Source organism: Belonocnema kinseyi, chromosome 9 (assembly GCF_010883055.1).
Source record: "Belonocnema kinseyi isolate 2016_QV_RU_SX_M_011 chromosome 9, B_treatae_v1, whole genome shotgun sequence".
Classification (NCBI taxonomy): Eukaryota; Metazoa; Arthropoda; class Insecta; order Hymenoptera; family Cynipidae; genus Belonocnema; species Belonocnema kinseyi.
The window spans coordinates 40,498,096-40,520,062 of record NC_046665.1 but is presented as its reverse complement, the minus strand read 5'-3'; the positions used below and the strand labels follow the sequence as shown (position 1 = coordinate 40,520,062).

Below are 21,967 nucleotides of genomic sequence, written 5' to 3'. Positions count from 1 at the left end.
GGGAACGAATCATTGGAGACAAATGTGTTAGTAAACTCATGGGTAAACGAGACAAATTTCTGTAATTTACTAAATTTCAAGGAGTAAATAGGGGAATTTCTGGCAATAATAACCAAACTCTATAGTTTCTTGAATCTTGTGACTCTAAATGTCAAAATAAGGTGTATCGTTTTGAGCAAATATCCATTGTGATAAAGAAACTCGTAACCACGAGGATGGATTACGGATAAAAGGTTCTATTCCGCATTCATTTAAAGCCGTACGGTTTTAATAAATGGCGTCATATTTTACTCGTTATCGGTCTGTTTTCAAACATAACCTCAATTTCTAGTTGTCAATTCCACAAAGATACCATCTATATTTTTATTATTTTGTATGTGTTTTTGAGTGAAAACGTGATTTTTAACATTTTTAACAATGCCTCCTCTAAAAGATAAGTGGGCGAGACGATTTGTCATCACCGAAACAGATCGTCACAAGCTGGGATTTACCATTTACAAAGTGACGTCTATCGTAAGTGTATTGATTTTGTCATTTTTTATAACAGCTAATTGTATACATTAGTTTCTAATTAGACATCACATTTTTCAGTCATAGAATACGTCAAATTGGGAATTTTATCATTTCAGAGTTGTCAATCTTCTAAGAAATTATTTGAATAATTTTTTACTTGATCAAAACCTTTCAATATTGGAAGTTTTCCAATTTTTTGTTATAATTTAAGTAATTGTTTACAAGATAATTGCTGAGTCGGTAGAATGGCTAAAGTACACTATTATAAAAGTTGATTCAATTGGCTAAATTATTATGTATGTTTAGTATTAATATTCTTTTCCTCTATTTGAATTTAAGATGTTTCTGAAAACGTCGCCAGAGAATGTATCAAAAGTATCAGTTTGGAAGCGATACAGTGACTTCCGAAAATTGCACACAGCCCTCAGTACCTTATACTCGAGTCTTCAAAACAAGGAACCATTTCCATCGTTCCCGAAACCAAGATTCTTCGGTCGATTCGAGACTGAAGTGATCGAGGAGAGAAAAGACTGTGCTCTGGGACTCCTGACGTTTATAGCTAAACAACCAGTTCTCTATTCAAGCGACGTGTTCATCCAGTTCTTTGAAAGTAGCCACCTGAGTAGCCACTTGCTCGACTGCTCTCTGTCGACAAGCACCGACACTTCCGAAGACGATCGAGCTCGCACTGCAGAAAATCCAGAAAGACTTTACCGACCTTTCCGGAATTCACAGAGCCTTTCAAAAGGCTTCCGTAAATTCATCTGCTCTGAACAAGCAAGGCCCACAGTTTCCAGAAATCACTTAAAAGACCAAAATTATGAGAAGAGAGAATTCGCAGTCAGTACTGAAAATGAGAGAAATCAAAATAGCAATAGCAGTCATGAGAATAGGTCGAATGGTGTTATCTATGCCCAGGAAGCGATTAAAGAAGAGATAACCATCATGCATGATGGATCTGACTTGCCCAAGGCAGATAGTAATTCTACTCAATATATTTTAATCGCGGCTGCACACATGAGTGCTGCTTTTCGACACGAGGCGATAGCAGAGTACGAAGAAGCCTTTACTCAGTACAAATTAGGGATTTCTAATCTTATGAATGGGATTCAAACTGATTCTGACGCGGAGAGAAAAGCTACGATCAAAGACAAGATCAGGAAGTATTTGCAGCGGGCAGAGAAATTGTATAATAGGCATCTGAACTGTAATATTTCGGTATTGAGTAAGCCTATAAGTGAACTGAAAAATTATAAGGTTCTTGGATTCATCGAGTCAGGCATGATTGTCAAAGATGCATGGCGAGGATTTACTAGGATAATAAAGGTAAGATCATTTTATTTTTTTAGGCAATAGAAGGAATTCTGCAAGGCCTGAGTGAATCTGCAAAAGTTATTAAATTTTTTTAAAGTTACCTGAAAGTCATCTAACTCTTAAAACACCGCTTCGAAGTACTATGGATGTATTCACTCTTAGTGTATTTATTTGTGCTCATTTCATGAGCATTTCGCTTTCTAATTGGTGTCAAGTAAAGTTTCCTCATAGAGAGAGGTTTTTCTATCACAAAAGAAACAAATGGATACTTTTAATATTTTTCAAATTTATGTTTCCGGCTTCCTGAAAACCATTTTGACAAAAAATCATAGAGCCCAACAAGATGTAACTCGATGTGTTGTGTTATAATGAACAACTTTTCAACTTACGGTAATGTTATATTCCAAATTAAAATAATATATCTTCATATAAACAACGTAACCTATTTTTAAACTCTTTAAGTCACTATTGGTTGATCAAGAATGGTCGTGGATTTTTTTTCATATAAACGAGGTACATTTTTTCTAAATCTATAAACTGTAAAAAAATACTTCTAATTGGCCGATCTAGCTCAAAATCCTGTCAGACCTGGATATGAATTTGAACTACAATTTATTCAAATTTCATAATCGTAGCTCTTTTAATTTTCGCGATATGGTGGGCAGAAAAAAGTTTTGCACACGTACGCACATTTTTGGAAAAATTTTTTTTCCTGCTCTAGGTAGATTTGAAAATTTGGTACATTACAAATCACCTTCTATGAGGAAGCAAAATTCAATAGATTTTTTTTGTATTCGGACATGCTTGAAAGTCTTCATAATTATGTTAGTACTTTACGGCAAATTTTTAATTTGCGAATTGATGCAAATTAATTTTTTTAATAATAAAAATAATGTGATCTCTATTTTTTATTTCATAATAATATGAGTGATTATGGTTTAGAATATTATAATGATTAAAAAGCTCTTTACATTCGCTGTTTGGAATGATTTCTATGAATTTATAAGAAAAATTTTGTGCGTTTTTATTGAAATTTTCAAGAATTTCTATGATACTGATAATACAAAATCTTAATTTTTTGTACTTTTCTGTAAAATGGCATACCATTTAATAGATTAATTGATCAAAAGTCTTTTATTACCAGTACATTTTTTGTTTTTCAATTTCCTTCATCCATAATTTTGAAAATATGCAAATATGTGTAGAAACTAGTCATTTTGTGAGAACAAATATTTTTAAAAACTACAACTAGCTTTTGTAAATCGTAAATTTTTGTAGAAATTCATATTTTTCTATAAAAACTAATTCAAAATTATGAAAAAAGGTCTTATTATGAGGTTGTAGATTTCCCTATTTTCTGTGGAAAATTGTAGCTATTTATAATTGTGTGCGTAGAGTTCTAACTGCATACATATGTGCATATGAACATATAACTGACGAACGACGATTTCTAGGATTTTTTAATTCAAAATAATAGACATGTACTACACGATGAGAAAATCCAAGTGATTCGTTTATGAAGCGATTTGATCTATTTTGGGCTAAATTTGAAGGGGGCCGAAAATTGGCCTTATGGGCCCTTCTTTGTAATTTTCTACAAAAAACTACCAAAAATAATGATTGTGTATAATGTTGTAGATTTTCATCATTTTCCTTAGAAAGCTTTCATTTTCAATGTAAAACCATAAACTTCAAAAATTAATAATTAAAATCTTGATTTTTAATATTTGTAAATGTTTTATGCATAACTATTATAAAATCTGTAATTTTCTAAAATCATCAGAAAAAATGATGTTTTCGTAGAACTGTAATTTGTCCTAACAAAAATTTCCACTGGAGCTTGCATTAATTAATAATTACATATAAATTTGCTGGTAAATTTTTGGTGACCAATGTGATGAAATTGAATAGATTCAACTGGATTTTTTTTCAAAGTTAGCCTGGATTTTTTACAAATATACCTTGATAACCTGAAAATTATGGTTATACTTTTGTAGCAACCATGTAAGGCTGAGTCACAGTTGACTTTTGACATTATTTTTTAAAGTTAAGTCTTTTTTTATACTGGCGTAGTTTTGAAGAAGAGATTTCTATGAAGAATCTAATTTTAATTATTGGAATTGTAGCCTTAAAATCTAATCTTTATCTGCAGACAATAGAATTGCCAGAAGGGAGCAATTACGATATTAGCAATTATATTTTACGAGGAAAAGTACCCTACATGGTTCAATTACATGCTTGCATTCAAACAGACTCTACTGTTTTTCTCGTGCTGCAATACATCAGGTAAGCAAATGATAAATAATACTTATATCTATAATAATTATTCACAGTTAAAAAAGTGGATTGGATTAATTATGCTTGTCTGTTCGCATTAAAGCTTCTAAGTTTCCATTAATTTGGAATTATTTCGCTATGCGCGAGGATTTTTATATCAGTGATGCTTATATCAGTTGATGCTTAAAATAGTTTTAAAATTCAAGTTGTTTTTATAATAAAAATAGTAGATTATGTACCTAGGTAGTAAAGTTTAACTTTATTGTCGTGGTGCATACGATACTTGATCTTAAATAGGCAGAATAAGAGCTCTTTTTCTGGAAAACGAGGCTTGATTGTACCTCGTACGCACGCGCGTGGGGTGACGTTATAATTCCAAAATCCACTTCGTAGTTTAATGTAGTTTTAAAATGAATTCTTCTCACTCTTTTCTTTCACTTCTCACTCACTTCTTCCTCCTTGCTGTCACTTTACGTGCCACTCGTCGCAGTACAATAAAGTGATATTTTACTGCCGCTCCGCGGGCAGATAAAGTCCGCTTGTTCTGCCTAGTTCAGATAAATATAATCTTGAATGCCGAAACAGCCTTGGTGTTCACGATGGTCTTATCAAGCCTACGCCATGGCGTGTTTCCGTTTATTTAAAAATTAAATAAACTTCTTTTTTTAACTAAACTATTTTTTTAAATTAGATTTGAAATTTGTTTCGCTCGCATACCTAATCATAATATCAAATATGCTCCAATTCAATCATTTATTCAAGAATATCCAGATGTCATATCTAAGAAGCTAACCAAGATACATATATATATATATTATTTGTAAATATTATTACGATTCAATATCTACGAGAAATTGCTGCAACCATAAAAAATATTTTGTACAAAGTAGAAAAATGCGGGCAATATTAATTGTACCATCGAAATGAATAACATGAAAACACGGAGAGGCCTCAACAAACTTGATAATTCCATCACCTGGAATAAATGTATATAATGTATAATAATGCTGATATGATTTAATTATTGGACCAAATTCTTCAAGTGTAAAGGTTTTTAACATTATTTAAAAAATCTATTTGATTTTACAGGAAAGGAAAGTTATGGGACTTTATAAAATCTAACTACAAACCAAATAAAGATTCCTACTCGTGTAAAAAAGGACACAGGCGATCTTTCAGCTGCGGTGCAGTGATTCAGCCTGACCATGGAATAGAGTGCAATAATTCCCATTACTCAAAAGAGAATCGTAAAAGCGAAAACTTGGAAACTGATAGAGAAAATGAAAAATCCAAAAATGAAATTAGTTTCGAAATAAACATTTCAGTTAATTCTGGGATTTTAGATAAACCGGAACTAGCTTCAGATTCTAGTCACAATGACATTCATACCACAGAATTGGTAGAAAATGCACAAAAGCTACTTCAGTCTATTAACGCGACCTTAAAAAAGAGTAATTCCATCGCTACCAGATTAAATGAATCTCAGCGGCTGCTTTACCATTCAGAAAATGCTATAACAGACCTGAATATCTCCAGTTCACCCAAGATTTATGATTTGCCAAAATTAGTACAACAGTCTGAACAACATGATTGCGAGTTAGAAGATTTAGAAATAAAAGAACAGTTAGATTTATCGAGAATAAAGTCCCCAAATCCATCAGACCTAGAAACTTTTAAATTTTATCTGTCTACGATGGCAGGCGACGAAAATTTCAAACGTGAATACGAAGGCGTTGCACAGATTTATGTAAATATGAGGGACAAGTTGGCGATCGAACAATCAATTTTTGGCAATAAATTAGAAACTAGGGCTGAAGTAGAATGTGTGGAAAGTAAACAAGAAGCTTTGTGGAAGGTTCCAGAGGATGTTCTTCAATTATGGGCTGCGCAAATTTTAGTGGCGTTGGAATCGCTTCACCAACAAGACGCGATAGTGGCGGATTTGAGGCCTGACAATATTTTAATTAATGACGATGGGAGTGCAGTCATGACTTACATTGCCCGCCGACGTGACTTGGATTTACTGAGATTCAAAGAACCTTATTCTTCACCTGAATTGTGCTGTTTTGCACCTCCAGTCACGACAACGACGTCTGTCGACATCTGGAGCTTCGGGATTTTGCTTTATGAACTCTTCACGGGATTTGTAAGTTTTAAAAATTCATTATTAGAATAAAAATTTGTTTACATTTGTATTTTAATGAAGCTAAAAAAATCTTATTACATCAGGGCCGGTATCAATATCAAAATGCGTCCAACAATTAGAATGATTATAAAATTTACAAAAATAGACTTAAGCTTCAAATTTGGTCGAAGAAATCTAAGCGTCTTTTAGAAAAAAAATGGTTTAGGATGAAAATCTTTATTTAAGAAATGTAATTTGTTTTTTGTGTTTTAGCATGAACTTGAAGTAAAAACTGTTTTTTAACTAATCCTAATGATCCAGAGCCGATCAATCTTGTTTGGTTGTGTTTAATTAAAACAACGTTTTTTAAAAATCATACCGTTAATATTTTTGTAAAAAATTTTTACCAAATAATGTTAATATACGTAGAATCCAACCAAACAGAATTTTAATGAATCTTTCAAGGAATAAAATCAGCTCATAATCATTATGATTACATCAGAATTGTAGCTTTTCCCTGAAATTGAATCTAAAACACAAAATACACAAAAAAGAGTGAAAAAATCTTGCTTAAGACATGCGCAATGGATAATAAAAAATTGACAACATTTCGGTGCCTGTCGCTGATTCCGATTTGATTAAAATGAACCAGTTATTGGAATTATTTCTACGTTGTCGCGACGAGATCCGATGATTGCGTTTTCCTGCAAACGGGCATTCTTATAATTCTTAATCAGATTCGATAAAAATCAAATCAATCCTTTCTTTGACCATCAATATAAATATGCGTGTGTAATTTTTTGTGGTCTTACGGTCTTCAATTGTTGAAAAAATATATAATAAACGAGAATTACTGAAAAATTTCGTTTATTCAACCTTTCGACGTTTCGGCATCACTGAGTGCCTTTTTCAAGAAATCTAAAATAAATTTATATAAATACCAACAGTTTTTAAAAAATATAATTAACTAATTTGAAGTAAAAGAGATAAAATTACCATTTTTTCTAAACTCGCTTAGATTTTCCTACGCAGCAGTTAACATTGGGACTATTTTGGTTGATTTTAGAAATGGGTCAGTATACGTCAGAAACATCAGGATTTTCCCCTGGTCGTTCGATTTTGATAATAGTTGGCAAAATTATAATGCTCAATTTTGAAGTTCACTTTAAGTATACTGAACAATAGGGTGGTTCTTATTTATACTTAGGGGAAATTTTGTTTAAAATTTCTGCTCCCCTCTTCCCTTCCCGAGTTTCATTGAAATGCAAAGATAAATTTCGTCAAAATTTGACCGAAATCGGTTAATATTTAGGAGTTGCGCAGAGATAACGAAGTTTCCCATTGATTTAACATGGGAAAAAGTCAGCTTTTTGTAAATCAAATAATTAAATGTTGTAATATGTTAAAAACAATTCCGTATTTCAGTATATTGTTTAGAATTCTTCAGAGAATAAGAATCAGACCTAAATTTTGGGGGTCACCAAAGAAAACCCCATAAGCGACAAATTTGAATTTTATGTAATATTTGCGGTTGATTAATGCTTTTTGAAGGTTGTGTTTATAAATAATCATTAACCTTTAACGTAAGTTTACCCACTCATTTTCAATTGTTTAAGCAATTTTAATTTGTTTAAACATTTTTTTAAGGTAAGTCTCGAAATTAAAATATGTTCTAAACGTTATGAGTATTTTGATCAATCATAATAAAATAATTTGTTTATATAATTTTTGTAATTATTTAAATAATATGTGCTTGTTCAATTATTATCATATAGTTTACCTTAAAAAAAAGGAGAAAAAAAATGTTATCTCATCAAATTTTCGCCAGATTTTTAATATTTTGAAGTTGCAATTTGTTTTCTAAAAATACTGGTAAAGGTCGAAACAAATGTAACTTATCTAGAAAATTGTATTTTTTGTAAGTATAATATACATACATACATACATACATACATACATACATACATACATTGACTAATCCTTCACATTTCTGTGGAAGATACCGTCCATCCCCTTACCGAGTATCCCCTTCTTCGGTTTGATTCTAGAGGAATCAAAACCGAACCGAAGGGTTCGGTATATATATATATATATAATTATGCAAACAAATTATGTTATTGTTATAATTCATTAAAGAATTACTAACGTCTATAAAATACGTGCATTTCGAGACCTACTTGAAAAAACAAATGTTTAAACGATTGAAAATTAGTTAATGGATGACTCCATTTTCTTAAATTACCGTTTAATGATTATTTATGAAAAAAACTTTTAAAAAGCGTTAAGAAACCGATATATTAAGTAAAATTAAAATTTGTCAGTTATAGGGTTTTCTTTGAGGACCGTAAGTGTGGCTTGAAGTAATTCACCCTCAAAATTTATGATTGATTCGTATTATCTGACGAATTCTGAACAATACACTGAAATATGGAATTATTTGTGATACAAATAGTGTGACTTTCCCGCGTTAAGTCGATGCGAAACTTCATGTTCTTTGTTTGACCCCTAAATGCTAACCGATTTCCCTCAAAGTTTAGAGAATTTTTTTTTCTTTTGAACAAAAACTGGACGATGACGGCAAAGAAATGTGAGAAGTAAAAAAAAAACGCCACCGTAGTGAGTAACCTTATTTTTTTCATATGAAAATTTATGGGAAAAATGTTACCATTTTAAAATTTAATTTAAAAATTAGATATTTAAAACTCAGTCATTGAATTTGTTTGATTGTTTTCCTTTAACCGTTGACGCATTTTTTCCAGGCGCAAATAATTTAAAATTCTTGAATTTCAAATTCAAGGCGCATAATTCATAAGTTCGAACTGAAAGCGTTTGCGATTTAATGCTTTTAGATAGATATCAGTGAAAAGGTTGTTATGCCCCCCCCCCCCACAACCCCTTTCCAGCTTCCCCAATTAATCTCCAAGATTCGTAAGGCCGGTCATACGAATTTCCTGAGCCTTTAAATTCAGATCGTTCAAAATTGCACAGTTTAAAAATGAAGGCCTCTGTAGTTAATTAATCTTTTTAAAAAATCGTTCCGAATTAAGTTATTAGAATGTCTTGAATTCAAATATAAATATTTAGAAATAGTTAAATTTCTAATTAAAATCCTCAATACTCTTAATAACTCAATCAAATTAAATTTATATAAATTTGTCAGTTTTTAATTAGCACCGTTTCCAATTGAATAAGTATGAATTATATTGTCTTAAATGATTGTATCTCAATCTCTAAGCCATAATAGATTAAACCTTATAAATTAAAAACGTTCAAAATTGAATAATTTTAAATTTCTCGAATTTGAAATACAACTATAAGGATTTTAAATTTAAATAGACTCAGTTTTAAAATGTCCAATTTGAAGCATTTTGAATTTACAACTGTTTAGTTTTGAATTTGTAGTACCTACAATCATAAAATTTTATGTTGGCAGCACTTAGCATTTTAAAAATTGTTCACCTTTGGAATTTTTTCTGACTTGTGAGTGCATCACAAAATCTAACATTTTCTTCACAAATTCGGATTTTAATCATTTAACTTAATTATCATAAGAAAATTAAGTGGGCCATGCTCGTTGATATTGAAAATCAAAGTATTTGCTGTAAGCAAAAATATGAAAAATTTTAAGTCAAATTGTCTGATGTTTTAAGTACAATTATTAAACTTTTTGTGTTTTTAAACCTTCGATATTTCAGAAGTTTGAACCAATTAGGCAATATAATTTCATTTTTTATTTTCGAACATTTACGTTCAAATATAAACTTTGTAAATAATATGTTTTACTTCCGAGAAAAAGAATAGATTGGTGGCCAAGTTTTCACTTATAATTAATTCAATTTAATTGAAAGTATACAAATGAATCTAATAAAATATCATCCATTTTTTTACAGAAATTCGAATCAAAACATTCTGGAGGATTTCATTCACATTCCACGATCAACATTTCCGATGAAATGTCAGAAGACGCAAAATCACTTTTACACAGTGTAAGAATCAGAATTGTTTATGAAATTGTTTTTTCCCTTAATTGCACTTTTTAAAAATAAATTAATGATATTCCAGATTCTTAAATATCAACCAAATGAGCGTTTGACTATTCCAGAGATAAAGCGACACCGTTTCTTCGCAAAAGTTGACTGGCTGAAACTTTTAAATTCTTGAATTCCATGTGAAGGTATTCTTTTACAAGATATAAAACATAAGTGGTTTTTGTTTCGTATATTCGTATATTGAAACAATTGTATTTTTACTGCTGTTTTTGAGCAGGTAGATAAGTTTTATTTATTTTACATTCCTTTGTTATTGTTCTTCGAGTTTTTGTTTTATAGTATTGTAAATTGTAAAAATTATATAGGTCAAATAAAATGATTATGTATAGTCTGAAAGAAACTGAATTTCTTTCTAAAGCTCTCGTAAGTTTGTATTACCACGAAGGGTTGATTTTATTAGAAAAGTTGAAATTTTAAAAAATCGTACAGGAGTTTGACAAATAAAGTAAAATGGGAAGATTAAAACAATGAAAACTTCACTCATATTTAGCAAAATTCCACATATAATATATATTTTAAAAATATAAAAGTACTACACCTAACATAACAAATATAATTTAATCACCATTTTTTTCAAATTAATAATATCAGTTGTTCAAGAAAAAACTGTATGTGTGCATTTTTATGAATATCAAGAATAAAAACTAAAGCTCCTGATTTAATCACTAGTCACAAAAAAATAAGAAGGTGCTTGAACACGATCGCATTTTGCACGTTTACATTGTGTTATTATGTGCGTCTGACTAATTCCAATTAGAGTATTATCTATAAAAACTACTTCGTTGAATATTAACAGTCCTTTGATGATTCTTTTGAAAAATTATAAACTTAACTTTAAGAAGGGACAGTTCCTAGACTAAACCTTGACTCTTTCACTTGTTCACAATTATAAAAATTGTATAGAATCTTATATTGGATGACTCTAATATTCTAGTCTAGAATTTCACTTTCAAGTCCAACCGTGTAATGAAAATATAGTCTTATGAAACAGTCATAAATAATTTCAGAACGGACTTGAAATACAAACTGTTACAAATCTCTCTTATACAATTAATTCTAGATTTTCGAGTCCTATTTGATCTTGTTAAGTAGAATACCTTTGGAATGTAAAATAGAATAATTGTTTTTACGAAAGGCATTAAAATAACTAGCTTACGATATAGTCTTGGCTTCTTTCTGGACTTTGGCATCAATGCCGCTCGGTTTTTCAGACTTGGCTTTGGGTGCATCTTTAGTAGTTTGCTTCTCAGCTTTTTTAGGTTCCTCGGGGATACTATTAGCAGTTTTAACGGTACCAGTCTTCTTCGGGCTCGTGGCAAGAGAAGGAAACGCCTGCTTGAGCGGAACTCGCGCAGCAAAGTCGTTCATCGGCGAACCCAGCCACAAATGATCTTTAAAAACAAAGGCAGAACTGATGGATGATAATTTTCCATCAGTTCCATAAGCGACGTCGATGATTTTTCCATTGGTGTCGAGTCGGAGAATCGTGGAATATTTTGTACCCAAGAAAGATACGCTTGCAAAGTGGCCAATGGAATGGATGATTTTCTCAGTGTAGTAATTTGGATAGTATGTCTGCAGCAGTTTCAACGGTGCTTCCAAGATGTACATAAATCTGACAATCACTCTTCTGATGTTTGGATGTGGTGTCAGAGATTGAAAGAGCGCTGGATTTTCGGCATCGGCATAACTGAAGAGGGAGAGTAAAATTCCACCTTGGCCATCGCTGTGCACATTGTCTGGCAAGCCAGGAAGTCCCTCGATGAAGATTTCTTGCTTTCCTGCCTTAGGTCCTTTTAGGTTGTATTTTGTGACACGAGATGTTAAAGTTTCTATTGCTAACACAAAACTCTCGTCTTCGCTTAAGAAAACTCCGTTGGCGAAACCCAGGTCTTTCACGAGGACTTCGTTCTTTTTCGTCTTTGCGTTGTAGCGCAAAAGTCTGAAACCATTTTTTAAATTGCTTATTGTAAAATTAAAATCATTTAGAGGCTGTTGGGAATGGGGAAAGTGCACTTTTTCAAAATATTTTCTTTTCCATTGGAACATTAAAAAGCACTGAAAGCCAAGTCCACTTTCGGTAACAGGTATTCAAAACTACAAAATTTTAAATGTTTCATGTTGAATATTAAAAAAAAACGAGGCGTTAAAAAATAACTATTTTTTCAAATACGTTGAATTGTAAAATACCAAATCAAATGCTTTCAATACTTTTTTAAATTAAAAATTAAGAGACTTGAAAACTAATATTTTCAAACATTTCAAACTTGAACCATCCAAACTTGTTAAATTTTGCTAAATACTTGCCAATATACAATAAATACATCTCAATTGCAAGAGTAAAACTGAAGAAATAACGTAATTCTGACTGTTTATTTAAAAATGACGTGAAGGATTCCTGAAAAGAAAATCAAGAATCTAATGATCAAATTTGGACCACCACCACAAAATGTTCCCATTGCAATCTGAAAAAAGGAATATTTTCCTCTTCTCCTTTCCCCCTAAAAAGTGCAGAAAATTATTCATTTTTAATTTGAACAAAAATAAAAAGGAGGAAACAAAAATGAGAAGGCAACCAACCAAATTCCCTTCCTTCTATTTTTTATTCCTACTATTATCAAATCAAAATATAAAAACATGTATGAAAAGAAAATAATCACCAACGTTTCGGCACTCATACAGCACCCTTATAAAGACAAGAAAATATAAAATAAAATATAAAAATAAAATGAAATAAAATTATTTATGTATTATTATTATTATTTTATATATTTTCTTACCTTGATAAGGGTGCTGTATGAGTGCCGAAACGTTCGTGATTATTACTTTTTTCACAAATGTTGTTTATTGTGATTTAATAATGGTAGGAATAAAAAGGAAATAAATAATAGAAGGAAGGGGATTTGGTTGGTTGCCTTCTCATTTTTCTTTCCTCCTTTTTATTTTTGACCAAATTACAGATGAATAATTTTCTTTTCTTTTTTAGGGGGTAAGGAGACGACGAAAATGTTCCTTTTTTTTCAGATTGCAATGGGAACATTTTGTGGTGGTTCTCCAAATTTGGTCGTTAGATTCTTGATTTTATTTTCACGTATTCTTCACATCAACTTGATTATTAGACGTTAAAAAAAGGGTTTTTAGATAGATTTTTATCTGATTTAAATATCCTAAATTTTGATTTAAAAATAAAAAAAACCAGTAATACCTTCCGTTCGGATCGGCAAGAATGGTGTAAACTCCATCGTGAAGTGCAAATTCGCTACTGGAATCAGTCCAGTAAATGTCTCCATTGCTTGCAACGTCCAAAGAGTTGACGATATTCGGGGCCTTGCCATCGATTGGTTTTTTTATATCGACGATTTTCTCATACTTTCCCGTAGTTACATCAAGTTTGAAAATCCCATAATACGCGTCTGCCACGAAGAGTTCTCCGTTTTTATTAAATTTCAGGCCAAGAGGTCTACCGCATATGTGTTCCTGCCAGTCACCCTCTATAAACACATATTATTTAATCTACCCCACACATAGGAATTAGAAATATTGAAATTTAAGTTTAAGATGACTCGTGATTTGATCAAATCTGCCTAGTTATTCTTACAAGGTAATTTTTTCAACCTTCATCACTTACTCCAATAGAAGCTTTTTTTATAGAGAATTCTTATTTTTCTTCATTCAACGGAACATTTTTTATTCTTGTTATTATTATTTTCATATAAGATGCAAGTAAAATATATGAAAATAGTGTCATAGGAATAAAATAAATATTCAAATATAAAGAAATAATGATATAAAATAATATAAAAATAGAATATAAATAAGATATATTATGATGTTCATATTTTTAAGTAAGAGAAACAAGTGTTTTTGAAAAAAAAAAATTTCACAGGAAACGAGAATTTTTCAAGGATGTAGTGGCACTGACTTCTCTTTGAAATATTCGCTTCTGAAGTGATAAAGGCTGACAAAAACATTTTTTCATATAAAAGAAAATCGTTAAAAATTAATATTGTGGCTTGAGTAAAATAAATGTAAATAAATATTTGAATCATGACTATTTAAATAAATTTAAATAGTCAATCAAAAAAACATTTACAAAAAATGCAGACAGCAGTCGCAGGAAAGATAGTTTTAAAACTGTTTTTATCGAGTATGGCTGAAAAGCGCATCTTCTTACATCAGCACATTACAAGATTGGTAATGACCTATTACTGAGCGGACTATGAAACCAAAGAATTTTGAAGCGCAGATTCCCCTTGTTAGATTTATAATTTAAATATACAGATATACATTTTTAAATTAAATAATGTATATTTGAGGTATTTATTATACTTTTAAATTATTTTCAATATTTTTATTAAAATCTATCAGCTTACCACACTGTTTGCCAAACTTGGCAATCGGGATAAATTCATCGTTTTCTTTGATTTTAACGATGTAACCACCATGGACACCGGTGTAAAGTTCTCCATTATAAGATGCGAATGCTTCAGGGCCATGTAACTTTCCCTTGAATAATATTTCTGGATTGTTTAATCGGTCGTTTAATGCTAAAAAGCCTGTCAATTCTTTCGGTGATACAATACTGAAAAATGAGAAAAGTAAAAAATGAATTTTGTTTTTTACAGAATATTGTGTGTCATCCTTTTGCATGCAAAATATTTTTAAAGAAGATATAACTATAAACTAGGACAAATACTAATTAAAAATGTGATACAATGGCAGACTATTTTATTATGTCTGAAAAATCCGCAAATAATTAAAATGAAGAGACTCTATTTTCTCAAGAGTACCTTCTTAACATGACGGTTAATAAAATTCATTTTGTTGCCTCTAAACGGAACATAAACACTGTATCTTACAATTATCTTTAATACTACTTGACGGAGAAATATAGACATTGTATATTCTTTATTATTATTATGCAAATTATTTACTTAGCACATTAAGAATAACTTCTTATTAATTCATTATTAACGGAGTCCCAACTCAACTTTTGTTCAATTTAAAATCATGATATTTTTCACATCCAACTCTTCAAGTTTATGATGCAAAATTATACAATTTTAAGAAATTTAAACCATACAATTGCTTAACATTTTAATTGCGAATATTCGATTAAAAACCTAAATTTTTTAGATAAAAATGTGGAAAAGAGTAAAAAAGGTCAGTTTTTTAAAATTTCAATGTCAATTAAATCATTAATAAGTTGATAAAATGAGATTCTGTATTTTGATAACAGACTCCGGAAAACTTGAAAGACTTGGAATAATTTTTTTTCTGAATTTTCATTCGAGTAATATACTTCCATATATGCAAATAGATTAAAACTAAATAATTAATATCTTTTAAAGTATTTTATAATATGAAATGATTTCAGATAAATGGTTGAATGACTGTAAGATATCTTAAAAAAAGCGAAAGCTAAGGCATATTGATGTACTCAAATGTTCACTTTATTTGTATATTTTAATAGAGTTGACAAAAACAATATTAGACATAAGCAGGTCAAAGTTCAGTACTACGGTCAAATATTAAAGCCACGTACGAATTATCCACAAAAACGTATTTCCTAAAAATAAAAATTCAAATGTAATAAAAAGATCAAAATTATATAGAAATATACACTTACTTGTACTCGGTGAAGTTTGCATCTGGAGGAAGTCCTGGGGCGAAAGCTAAAACGGCAAGAATGACACCGATATAAATAATTCCAGCGCCTATATTTTTCAGGTATCCCATCTTGAATCAAAACGGAATCCTGTATCGCAAAACAAATGTGGGTTTTATTGACCGTTTAGACAATATATGTAGACAATTGTAATCAAACCACAAGCAAACTCGTACTCTGAACTGTCGATGAAAAGTGCTATGTAACGTTATTTTTTTGCAGTGGGAGCTACGCTGTAACCTTTTAACACATTCCGGTTAGGATTCTGAATCCTGTCTCCCTGTCACGGACTCGGATGGTCCCGCTATATCTGGTCGGCTCGATCGTTCTCGGAGAGTCAACGGACGAAATAGGAAATCTACACGTATGCGCCCGTTGTAGAGGTCAAGGACATCATTTTTATCCTGCTTGCAAAGACTGTCAATTTTATTTTGCAAAAAAGATGTTCCACGTCGCAACCAGTCGCAATAACCAATCCAAACCCGAGTGATGCGCCTTCGAAATTATACGTACGTCGTACGTATAGGTATGGAATACGAATGCTTATGAATTGGTCACGGTTCCAAGATCACGGACAATGAAAAATAATAGAAGAAAATCAAGGAGAAAATGAACAGGCCGTAAAAGGAGTCAAACTGTACTTTTTAAGTTTTATAGCTATTCTGGATTGATAAGAATCAGAATTTTTTGTTTGTACACATAAATCAATTATTTCGAAAATGCTAACCTCCAAATAGAAAAAATTAAGAGATTTATACCGACCTATTATGGTTTTAAAGTTTTCACAGATATAAGGTGTTTTTATCATGTATCTCATTTATTGATTATGTTAAAAGAAGTATTAATAGCTTTGATGTTAATTGTCCGGAATTTTGAATATGACCATGAGGTGGCAGCAGTATAGCAGCGCGAACTCATTCAAAATATGTCATTAGGTATTTAGAACTGTGACGTACCAGGCAAGATGTCTACACGGCCGGCCAAGCAATAATACAAATAGCGCAGAATAAAAATATTTTTTGAACAAACTTGGAAAATATATTGCATTTTCAACAAAATAGATGAATTTTTTATCCAGCAATTGAATTTTCAACCTAAAATATCAATTGTCTACTAAGGAGATTAATTTTCTCCAAAAAGAGAGGAATTTTGAACAAAATAGTTACATTTTCAAGCGAAGAGATGAATCCTCAACTAAAATGGTCAATCTTTAACTAAGAAAATTAATTTTTAAGACAGTAGTTCATCTTTCAGCTAGGCAGCTGAACTTTTAACCAAAACATTAAGACGAATTCTCAACGGAAAAGGTAAAAGTTGCTATTTAAACAAAAACTGTATATACATTTACCTAGAGTAAAACGCAGTTAAAATGAAAATGTTAACAATTAATTTTAATCAGGGATTGAATTGTAGCTATGAATCAGTTATTTTCATGATAAATTACTGAGTTTTACTGATTTGTCACTAAAAATGACAGATTCATAGTTAGAATGCAGTCACTAATTGATATTAGTAAAAAAAATCCTGATTCAAATTGATAGACAAACAAACGCAGGCACATTAAACAAAGATTGTTACCAAAATAAGAGATGAATTTTCAAAACAAAAAGATGAATATTTGTTTTAACTTAAAAAAAATAATAATATGTAAAATATATAATATAATATAAATATTGAATCTTATATCAGCACATCGCGTCAAAGTGCCTAATAGCCCTGACGCCCTATGAAATTTCACGCAGAAAATGCTACCTAAAATTTGACTTCGGATTTTGGTATAGTGTTATAGGATGTAGAACAAAAGCCCAAATGTTTGAAACCAAACAATTAGCAAGCACTGTTACCAAATGACGGGTCGTACGTTAAGATTTGTTCATTAATTTAAGTGAAAAAGCATTTTTTAAATATGAAATTATTTTTGCAATAATTTTTTAATAATTTTCAAGCTTTCCGAAAATATCCCAGTGGACACAAAATTTGGCGACGTCTTTACCATATCGTTACGACATCTTTACGACAACTTTACCACATCCTATGTCCATGTCGTTTCGGTGTCTTTGCGATAAAGACATCGTCAGATCATACGACTCATTTATGATATCACAAAGATACCTTAACGACATGGACATAGGATGTCTTAAAGTTGTCGTAAAGATGTCGTAACGATGTCGTAAAAATGTCGCCAAATTTTGTGCCCAATGGGATGACCCTTGGACTTTTAAAACACGTGCGAAACTTCAGCCCAAAATAATTATTAGTTTTCCTAAAGCTAATTTTTCATGAATAAAATTGACTTTTATTCAACGAAATTTTCATACGTTTGGCCCAATGGATATCAATGAAAGTGGATGATTGTGCTCCACAAGAGCTGTACTATCAAGTAAATTTATCGGTACAGCGATTTTTTATAATTAAATTATATAAAAGAAGCTTACAAAAGGTGTTAAGTTTTTTCTTAGAAAAATGAAATAACTCTGTACATTTTCATTTTATAAAGCTCAAGTTTCGTACCAAATATAGAAATAGAGTTCTAATAATTGATATCAAATTCACTTTTGACTGCATTCGTTCTAAATTTATTGTACATAATCGTGTCTGATTTACGGAAGTCCACAGGCCAAAATTGAATTCACGCGTTCAAATTGCAAACAGTTTTAATATCTCATCAGAAACAAATTGATGTATCGAGATGTTTTTTTTTTAATTTAGGCAACCTTTCCATGCTGTTTACAAATCTGTTGGTTGCTTCTCAAACAAATTATATCTAATAACTTTAAGTTAAAAACTATTTTATTTATCTTCCTTAATTCTCCTATTAATTTATTGTTGATTATATTGATTATAATATATAACTTATTCTTTTAATGATTTCGCATCGGCAAAATTACCTTAGGAAAACAATGTAAAGAATACTTCAAATATTGCGCAGTAACATGTACGCGATAGCGGCTACGCCTATTTCGTAACCTCAGACTCCGTCAAGCCTTCTTGCATAATCAATCACAATGATCAACAACAAAATAATGTATTGCCTCGTTAATTGTATAACAAATAGTAAAACTCTTATTCTATACTTGATGTAAATCTTAGCTTTGTTCGTTAAAAAGTGCAGTAACAGTAACTGATTAAAACAAATGATCTTCGTCCCTTTTTAAAGTACAACAATTTTATATTGTTGAAAATGTGTAGAAAAATAGCACCTATCAAATGCATTTCATCCCGATTCCATAAAGCGAAAATTAACGGAGTTGTTTAATTTACTGATGAGGAAAAAACATACTACTTTCTTTAAGTTAATTTTATGTAATTTATTGATAAAAACTCATTTTGCCGCTAACTTTACTTGATAGCACAGCTCCTGTAGAGGACAATCACAAACTTTAGTTGATATCCTATTAGCCAAACGTGTTGGAAATATATTGAAAAAAGTCTATTTTTTTAATAACAAATTAATTTTTATAAAAACTAATAATTATTTTAGTCTGTAGTTTTGAAAACTTTTTGAGATTTGACCAAGGATATTTCCGAACGTTTGAAACTCGTTGTTTGCTTGTAGCAAACATAATTACATATTGAAATTTAACTGAAGAGATTATGAAATTACTTTAAGAAATTAATAAAAATATATACTTACTGAAGCTAATGAAAATGAAAGGTTTTACCTTTATAGAGTTTTAATTTCTTTTTTAATTCTTATTAAATAAATAGTGCATACGTTTTTTTATAACAATTAATTTGTTTAAAATGTTCAAATGGTTCAAAATCTAAAAAAAAGTTAAGTTCTGAATTTGTTTATGAAATTTATTTGCATAATAAATCATTATTGTAAATTTTCAAGGTGTCGTAGGAAAATGTGATTGGAATGTGATTACGTAAACAAATTAGGCCTATTTTTCAAAAAATGCCCAAAGTCTTAATTTGCTTATGAAAGTAGTTTAAATAATAAATCTTGAAAATGCGATTATTATAATTAATCGGAAAGACGTTCTTAATTAAATTGGTAAAAAAAACTGACCCTATTCGTTTGAAAAATAGCCAAATTCGGAATTTGTTATGAAAGTTCTTTAAATAATTAACCATTCATGTAGATTTAACAAATACCTTAGGAAAAAGTAATTGCAAAGACAATCATATTTAACTTCGTAAACAAATTGAGTTTATTAATAGAAAAATACCTCACCTCTCAATATGTTTATGAAAATTGTTTAAATGATTAATAATTATTATAAATTTACAAAGTATCGTAAGAAATGATCATCAAAAGACAATCTTAGTTCAGATCTTTGAGTGGACAAGTGAAAAAGCTATTACTGATTTTGAGACTAGACTTGGACAAACAGGTACCAAGTTGTCACCTTTCCAGAAACCTGAAAACACAGGTCGCGGAAGGCAGGGAGTAAAATCGCATGCTCCCTCCCCTTCAACCATGGCCCTTATTTTAAATGAACTGGTTGAAATTAAAAAGTTTAAAATTGCTTTGTGTGAAATAAAAATAAATAAAAATTCGAAGTTTTTGAATGGTTACAGTTTTAGAGCTCTGAATTTTCATATTGAATACTGGATTAAAACATTTACAAACATTGAAACATTCAATTTAGTTTTCGCTTGCAAATCCGCGAATTTTAATTGCTTCATATTGAACATTATTTATATTAAAAAAATGTCAACTTAACATTTATCAATTTGAAATTTTTGAACTTTTAATATTTGTCCTATTTTCGAAAGTTTAACCTGAAATTCAATTGAAAGAAAATCTACTCGTCCTATCTAAAAATGATTAATAATAAATTTATAGATCTTTTCAGGCTAACATTTTTTGTCTGTTAATTTTAGTTTGTCCTTGTGTCGTTTTTTCAAAAAAAAAAAAAATAATAATAATATTTTGATTTTGAATGTTATTTTTAACGTCTAAGGCAAAAACTACGTGTCCTATACAAAATTATAGCTCTTTTTTGGGTGAACAAGTTCTGTCTCATTTTTTTTGTAGCTTGTATCGCTAGTCCAAACAAATTTTATTTTTTTATTTTTAATGTTGTTTTTCACGACTAAAAACAAAATCTACGCGTCCTATCGAAAAGTGATTCATTATAAATTTGTAGGTCTTTCCAAGGCGCGCAATATTAGCTCATTCATGTTTTTCGTAACTTGCATAGTTTGACCAAAAAATGGAATTTTTTTATTTTTAATTATTTGTGTAACGATCAAATTTGGAATTTGCAACTTTTCGACCAAATTAAAAAGGTTGTTATCATAATTTTGTAGTGCTTTTAAAAATCAACGTTTTTCTTCTCTTGATTTCTTTTTCATATCATGCGTTGTTTGGCTTAAAATGTTCATTTTATAGTTTTTTTTGTGGATTTTGAAAATGCTCTAACTCTGATAGTGTTTTAACCGTAATACGATGCTAATTCTATTTTCGTAATTTTGGGCTCACAGCTAAGCAGCCATTCATACCAAGTATTCTTACAAAAGAAATAGACCATAAAAGGAGGAAAATTCCCAAGATTTATTAGTTTCAACCAGGTATACGGACTATAGGCAAAGATATATACGGTTCTTACTTAATTCCAGAAGAATGCTTTCTAAGTTTTCCCTGCAAATAAATTGGGGGTTCAAACTTAAAAGGCCTTGCATAAATATGGGTCATACATCTCTCAAACTTAAGACTATGTTGTAGAACCGTTTGCAGTTTAATATTTAGGAATTTGCAATCGTGTATGTTACATTAAAATATTTAGTACTTATATTACTGTTTTATTCTATTTTATTTGAATAACTGTACACTTTAAAGTAGTATTTTGTGTGTATATATTATTTATATTTTCTAAAATATGTGATTCTAATTTCAAGGCAAAAGAGCTATCAATCATTTAAATCGTACAATTAAAAGTAATGTTGTAAAAAGCTCTGAATAAAAAGTTTGTAACATTTTGAAATGTTCAAGCATTTTTATCAAATTAATCTTTTGCCTGACAAACAACGCGATTGATAATAAACAATGAAGATCTTGAAAGTATTTGT

General features: G+C 30.3%; 2 protein-coding genes across 2 annotated transcripts; one reads left to right on the top strand and one right to left on the bottom strand.

Annotated features, from left to right (window-relative positions):
- Positions 1 to 52: 52 nt before the first annotated feature.
- On the top strand, positions 53 to 10,617 carry LOC117179320 (ribosomal protein S6 kinase delta-1). The gene is made up of 6 exons (XM_033370983.1): positions 53 to 513; positions 853 to 1,839; positions 3,980 to 4,113; positions 5,194 to 6,250; positions 10,120 to 10,215; positions 10,292 to 10,617. The coding sequence occupies exons 1-6, from the start codon at positions 418 to 420 to the stop codon at positions 10,388 to 10,390; spliced, it is 2,469 nt and encodes an 822-aa protein (XP_033226874.1). The 5' UTR covers positions 53 to 417; the 3' UTR covers positions 10,391 to 10,617.
- On the bottom strand, positions 10,530 to 16,754 carry LOC117179321 (adipocyte plasma membrane-associated protein-like). Its single transcript, XM_033370984.1, has 5 exons — positions 16,123 to 16,754; positions 15,908 to 16,036; positions 14,652 to 14,860; positions 13,484 to 13,769; positions 10,530 to 12,220 (listed from the first exon to the last, which is right to left on the bottom strand). Exons 2-5 carry the CDS (start codon positions 16,015 to 16,017, stop codon positions 11,431 to 11,433), a joined length of 1,395 nt encoding a protein of 464 aa, XP_033226875.1. The 5' UTR covers positions 16,018 to 16,036; positions 16,123 to 16,754; the 3' UTR covers positions 10,530 to 11,430.
- Positions 16,755 to 21,967: the final 5,213 nt, after the last annotated feature.

Excerpts from the sequence above, each read along its gene's own strand:
- LOC117179320 (XM_033370983.1), top strand. The coding sequence starts at position 418 with ATGCCTCCTCTAAAAGATAAGTGGGCGAGACGATTTGTCATCACCGAA. Across the intron at positions 4,114-5,193 it reads CTCGTGCTGCAATACATCAG|GAAAGGAAAGTTATGGGACT; the intron begins GTAAGCAAATGA and ends TTGATTTTACAG. Across the intron at positions 6,251-10,119 it reads ATGAACTCTTCACGGGATTT|AAATTCGAATCAAAACATTC; the intron begins GTAAGTTTTAAA and ends ATTTTTTTACAG.
- LOC117179321 (XM_033370984.1), bottom strand. The coding sequence starts at position 16,017 with ATGGGATACCTGAAAAATATAGGCGCTGGAATTATTTATATCGGTGTC. Across the intron at positions 14,861-15,907 it reads GCAAACTTCACCGAGTACAA|TATTGTATCACCGAAAGAAT; the intron begins GTAAGTGTATAT and ends CTCATTTTTCAG. Across the intron at positions 12,221-13,483 it reads CTTGCCGATCCGAACGGAAG|ACTTTTGCGCTACAACGCAA; the intron begins GTATTACTGGTT and ends AAATGGTTTCAG.